At 35.3% G+C, this 6,665-nt stretch overlaps 1 protein-coding gene across 1 annotated transcript; it reads left to right on the top strand.

The window, feature by feature from the left end:
• The first annotated feature begins 1,857 nt into the window (after window positions 1-1,857).
• LOC111917469 (pentatricopeptide repeat-containing protein At4g20740) lies at window positions 1,858-4,224 on the top strand. The gene has a single exon (XM_023913154.2). The coding sequence runs from the start codon at window positions 1,966-1,968 to the stop codon at window positions 4,126-4,128; it is 2,163 nt and encodes a 720-aa protein (XP_023768922.1). The 5' UTR covers window positions 1,858-1,965; the 3' UTR covers window positions 4,129-4,224.
• The last annotated feature ends 2,441 nt before the right edge of the window (window positions 4,225-6,665 follow it).

The raw sequence follows: 6,665 nt of genomic DNA, 5'->3' as shown, positions 1-6,665 counted from the left end.
ATATATACATAATAGTGTACGCTTAAAGTCCTGTAAGAGTTATAACCAGAGTCTCCTAGAGGGGTGCGAGAATTTGTGTATAGATCTACACGGGGATGACACCCCACACCTTCGTTGTTCGCTACAGCTAGACCGGCCACTCTAGGGTGACAAATGTCTTAAACGAAACCGACGCCTGAAGAACGTCAGGATAGACACTCCGTCATATTAGTATAGTTATAACGACTCACTAAGAATATAACAGTTATTATTTAGAACTTTACACAAGTTACACCTTTTGAGTTTAAACAACTAATGTTTGGATACATTGAACGAAGCTTTTACCACACAAGTCTTAGGGTTTTAGTTCTACCATTTTATACACCAGAAAATATAAGATTTTATGGGGAAACGATTTTATACGATTTCGAAAAACGATAAACTAAAACACACATGCAATTATATTCGATGGGAAACAAGACTTACAACCATTTGATAAGAAAATATGAGATTTTCTGGTTTTCCAAATATCACAGATTCTTTATACAAAATGCTTATGAATTCACCAACATATTTTATGTTGACAGTTTTTAAACGACTTGTATTCTCAGGAAATCAATAAGCAGGTTAATGGAATGCGAATTCAAGATTATTTTGATGTAGTTTGGAATTTACTCAATATTGTCTCTTTTGTGTATTTCAAGAACATGAACAAGATGTACAACATTGTAAATTTGATATATTGATGTATGATGTTTGGATTCACTATGTTTCATTTATATGCAATTGTTATGATACTACATAATGGCGTCACCCGCCTCCGGACGTTTCCACCGTTCTGGTCCAGGGGTGTGACAGAAGCCTATGGTGTATAAGTTTACACTGCACAATCTGTTCAGTATGAACTTGTAAATAGTTATCTCCATATATAAAAACTACTCCTAATTAACAATACGGTAAATTTTTGATAAAAAATAGACGTACTTCGTTGTTCTTCGGGTGCTCTATTGGACTATACAAAAATCGAAAATTGAGCACCCGAAGAACGTCTTCATTGCTGCTACCTGCATCCATTGGACTATACAAAAATCGAAAATTGAAAATCAAATGGTACAATAAAAAGGTTAAATGATAAATGTATGGAAATGAGCTAATCTAGCCTAAAAACACTTATTATCTATTTAAAAATAGCCAAAAATAGCCCATGAAATAATAGATTCGTCAGGATTGACTACGGTCAACAGTAGAAAACTACTTTTTCGTAGTAATGGGCTATTGTTTTTCGGTCGTCTACTATTTCGCGGCCCATTGACTCATAGTATATAATATATGATTTTTCAGATTAAGTTATTTTGATTATTATTTGAGTAAATTACTGAAATCGTCCCTTTGGTTTGGTCAAAATTGCATATTTGGTCCCTAACTTTCCTTTTTGCACTCGGATCGTCCATGTGGTTTGATTTTGTTGCAAATTTCGGTTTGATTTTGTTGCGCTTTTCGTCCCTTATATACATAAAGTTAGGGACCAAACGTGCAATTTTGACCACACCATAGAGACGAAATTTGCAACAAAATCAAACCATAGGGACGATCCGAGTGCAAAAAAGAAAATTAGAGACCAAACATGCAATTTTAACCAAATCATAGAGACGATTTTAGTAATTTACTCGAATAATAATCAAAATAACTTAATCTAAAAAATTATATATTATATACTATGAGCCAATGACCTGCGAAAGAGTAGACGACCGAAAAACAATAGCCCATTACCACAAAAGAGTAGTTTTCTACTGTATTTTATGGGTTGTATTTGGCTATTTTTAGATAGATAAAGAAGTGTTTTAAGGCTAGATTAGCTGATTTCCATACATTTATCATTTAACCTTTTATTGTACCATTTGATTTTCAATTTTCGATTTTTGTATAGTCCAATGGATGCAGGCAGCAGCGACGAAGACGTTCATTTAGCAATATCAGTACACAACAATGCCTCCCCAACCTCCGCCGCCAACCACCATTCCCAAAAACTTCAACATCTTCTACGGCCACCGCAAGACCACCCAAAATCGCCCAACTGTCCGCGGCGGCTCTTTCTCCAATCGCCAAACCCTCTACCCCAATCAAAATCACCAACGCGCCACCACCAATTTTGATCTCGAAAAATGGAACCCAGAACAATCTGTCTCCACTCCATCACCACGACCCTCTCCATCGGAACATTACTTCTCCGTCGCCCAAACGCTCTCTCCCATCGCCCGTTACATCGTCGACTCCTTCCGAAAACACAAGCACTGGGGCCCACCGGTCGTCGCCGATCTCAACAAGCTCCGCCGCGTAACCCCGAAGCTCGTTGCAGAGGTACTTAAAGTTCAGTCAGATCCAGTTATCTCCTCCAAGTTCTTCCATTGGGCTGGAAAGCAAAAAGGGTATAAACATGATTTCGCTAGCTATAACGCCTTTTCTTATTGCTTAAACAGAAACAACCAATTCCGGGCAGCTGACCAGGTCCCGGAGCTGATGAACATGCAAGGTAAGCCTCCAACCGAGAAGCAATTCGAAATCTTAATTAGAATGCACTCTGATGCTAACAGGGGTCTTAGGGTATTCTACGTATATGAAAAAATGAAGAAATTCGGAGTAAAACCTAGGGTTTTCTTGTACAATAGAATCATGGACACTCTTGTGAAAACCAACCACTTCGATTTATCCATGTCTGTATATAACGATTTTAAAAACGATGGATTAATGGAAGAGGGAATTACTTTCATGATCTTGATAAAAGGATTATGTAAAGAAGGTCGAATTGAAGAGGCCCTCAAGCTTCTGAACCAAATGAGGAAATTATGTAAACCCGATGTGTTTGCTTACACTGCCATGATCAGAATCTTGATTTCAGAACAAAATCTTGACGGGTGTTTGAGGATTTGGGGAGAAATGGAGAGTGATAATGTCCAGCCTGATGCTATGGCTTACACAACCTTAATTATGGGATTATGTAAAGGAAATCGAGTCCAAAAGGGTTATGAATTCTTTAAAGATATGAAACAAAATCGGTATTTGATCGATAGAGCTATTTACAGATCTTTGATAGAAGGATTTGTGAATGAAGGGAAAATTGGAATGGCTTGTGATTTGTTAAAAGATTTAATTGATTCGGGTTATAGAGCCGATTTGATGATATATAATCATCTTATAAAAGGATTATGCAACATGAAACATGTTAATAAAGCTCTTAAACTTTTCCGTGTTACAATCGAAGAAGATCTACAACCCAATTTCGATACTGTTAATCCGATATTACTTTCATATGTTGAATTGAACAAATTCGATGAATTTTGCAAGTTTCTTGAACAGATTCAGGGTTTAGGGTTTAGAGTTATGGATGATCTTGTGAAATTCTTCTCATTATTGGTAGAAAAGAAAGATAAAGTCTTAATGGCTTTAGAAGTTTTTGATAACTTAAAACAAAAAGGTTATTTCAATGTTCCAATTTACAATATTCTCATTCATGCACTTTATGAGATTAAAGAGGTTAAAAAGGCGTTAACTTTATTTCAAGAATTAATGGAATCGAATATGGAGCCGGATTCTTTCACTTATAGCAATGTAGTTTCGTGCTTTATTGAAATCGGTGATATTCATCAAGCGTGTACGTGTTACAATAAAATAAAGGAAATGTCTTTATTACCCTCGGTTGATGCCTACGTGTCATTGGTTAAAGGGCTTTGTAAAATTGGTGAAATCGATGCAGCGTTTGTACTTATTCGTGAATGTTTAGGTAATGTCGAAAATGCCCCTCGAAAGTTTATGTATACTTTAAGAATTATTGATATGTGTAGATCAAATGATGCTAAAAAGGTGATGGATGTTATTAGTGAGATGGTGGAAGATGGTTGTAGGGTTGATGATGTGATATGTTGTGCGGTGATTTCGGGTATGTGTAGATATGGAACAATTGAGGAGGGTAGAAAAGTCTTTTTGCTTATGAGAGAGAGTAAGATGGTTACCAAGTCGGATTTGGTTGTGTATGATGACTTGCTTGTTGACCATACGAAAAAGAAGACAGCCGATTTAGTGCTTTCTGGTTTGAAGTTTTTTGGGCTTGAATCAAAGTTGAAAGCCAAGGGGTCTAAACTTTTGCCAAGTTAACGAAATTAGTATGTGCAAAAGACATAAATGCCCTTCTCATATTGTAATTTAACAACTCTTCTAGCTAAATGAGCAAAAGTCTTTGAATCTTGTGCATCCATTGGTTTCAAAAGTAGACTAAGATAATAAATGTTTTTATGTTTTAATCTTTAATAGGGTCACTTCAGCTTTGTAAGTTCCTTCATATGTGACACATAGATTACAAAGGAAATGACCATTTTGTTTGTGGACAAGTTATGAGTAGATAGACAACAGCTAGGTATCTTTTATTTTGTTTGTATAAAATAAAGGGCTAATCACTTTATCTATAGAATAAGGTTACGCCTTTTTACAATATAAGGAAGTGTCGTTTTAACCATTAATGTAATCCACGCTTTGATTTTTTATCATCAATTTTGACCAATTTATAGGAACTTGTTGCACAAGTGTATAGATTATTAAGCGATTCATTTGGTTGTATAAGTTGATTAAAAATTGTCCTAAAATAAAACAATTGTGAAATCGTTTTTAAGCATCAAGGAGACTTTAATGAAATTGAATAGGGAGACTCCATTGTAGGACTCGTTGATCCCTTCCTTTGTCAAATCCTAGGTTTTAGTTTTTTACTAGGACTTAACTATGAGTGAGCATAGAGACCTAGGAACCAGTTTCGGGGAGCTAGTTTGAAACTCGTAATTCGGGTCTTGTTCGTGGCTATGGAACCAATATGATCGTAGGTTTTTGTAAGTTTATACAGTTTAGAACGTTTGGAATAAGACTAACCTTTTGGAATTGGTACCTACTAGGTACCTGTTGAGACCGGTCTGATCCGATACCTGGTCCCACCTGATACATTACCAAAAACTGTTTCCAATAGAAACTCCATAACATTTTTTTATGAAATAAAATTATTTTTTAAAAAGTTATTTTAACTAATAGTCTATGAACGTAATACTAGATATATGATTTTTTTTACTTTTGTCATGTTTGTATGAGATGTATATTTTTTTTAGCTACAACCCAAACCAAATCTAAAATTTGGTTTTTAAAGAAAAAACTGTTGGAGTTATATTTTTAGGTTTTCTTTCTCGTGATTTTTCCTTTTTAATGATTTTGTAGTTCTATTTTTAATTTTAGCACTCCCGTACAAGTTGAAAAAGCTAATAATATATTTTCAAGTTAAGTATTTTTACACTGCTAAATGGTTTTTATCCTAATGGTATCAGTTAGTTTTAAAGTATTCTTAAATTTTACCTATGTCCACTAAATAACCAGTAAGATCCAATTTATTTAGCGTTGTTCAACCATAAGAAATATTACTAAAATGAAAAAAAGTGTTGCAAACACTTCCTCAAAATAGAACTATGAAATATTAAGTAGAATATGAAAGCCAAAAACACTTCTAAAGTAGAACCCTTTTCCTTAAGACGTTGTTTTGGTATTTTGTTAATCAATCACATATTTTCGTTTTTAGAACTAGAAATACCAAACCGAAACTAATATAGTTGTTGATAGGCAAGTTCCTAAAGACCCGCCCTATATGACAGACCTGAAACCAACTCCAGAACCCGATCACGTGAATACATGGGTCAACCTAATTCAATCAAAACCTTCCATCACTTGATTGTAGAATTTACCCCACGTGTTCCTCCACATATCAATCAAGAGTATTTTGTTTTATTTTCCTTATTATTTTAGTTTACTTTGGCTTCTCTACAACAGTTATTTACTTTCCCTAAATGTAGCTACGTGGGTGGTGGGTTTTGTTTTCCTTTTTTTCCCTGTATGTATGGAGGAATGATGAATGGAAAGAAGGCAGTTTTTGGAGGTTTCCTTAAAATTAATTCTCTAAGTTTAGAGATTATTTTCCATTGCTATCCTAATTTTGGCAGGATTAGGAGGTGATCTTGGAGGCTGATTTGAGAATCTCGTGGTGTATCTGTATCGAGAATTTCAAGTTGGATTGCCCGGCGATACCTTTGGGTGGTGACGACTGTATCTAAGAAGGAGCGTTGTTGCTGTTTTACTTTTTTTTTTTGTTTTAATTTTGGGTTAACTTTTGATCCAAATATAAAGCCGTTGGCCATCAGTTGTAGCTATACTACCTTGTTTTAAAGGAATTTCTTGGACTATGCAACGTATTCCTTGGTTGTAGGGGCGGAGCTTCAATATTTGATTCAGGGGGGCCAAATATATAATATGTATAAAAATTGGTAAAAGGGGGAGGGGATGTCAAAATTTTATATTTTTTGGTATAAAATGTATAAAAAAACTATAAGGGCTATTTAGAACCAAAAAATCAGGAGGGCCACAGCCCCTCCTAGCCCTAATAATGCTCCGCCAATGCTTGGTTGCCCACGAGGTAATGAGGTAAGCTATGTGACACCAACAGTAGCTATGCCTCATAGTCAGCTCATGATTACCATGTGGCAACCCTGCAACATTGTCCCCTCTTTCTCTTCGTTTCTTTCTCTTTTTCTTTGTATATTGTGCATTAGGAATTATGCGTTGTTGTTGAAAGTTGGAAGATGAGTATAACATGTTTTGAAAGATGAAAG

Source organism: Lactuca sativa, chromosome 1 (genome assembly GCF_002870075.4).
Source record: "Lactuca sativa cultivar Salinas chromosome 1, Lsat_Salinas_v11, whole genome shotgun sequence".
Taxonomy (NCBI): Eukaryota; Viridiplantae; Streptophyta; class Magnoliopsida; order Asterales; family Asteraceae; genus Lactuca; species Lactuca sativa.
The sequence above is the reverse complement of the archived record's forward strand: the minus strand, read 5'-3'. Positions and strand labels throughout refer to the sequence as shown.

What these genes read in the sequence shown, in the direction of transcription:
- LOC111917469 (XM_023913154.2), top strand. Translation starts at nt 1,966, where the DNA reads ATGCCTCCCCAACCTCCGCCGCCAACCACCATTCCCAAAAACTTCAAC.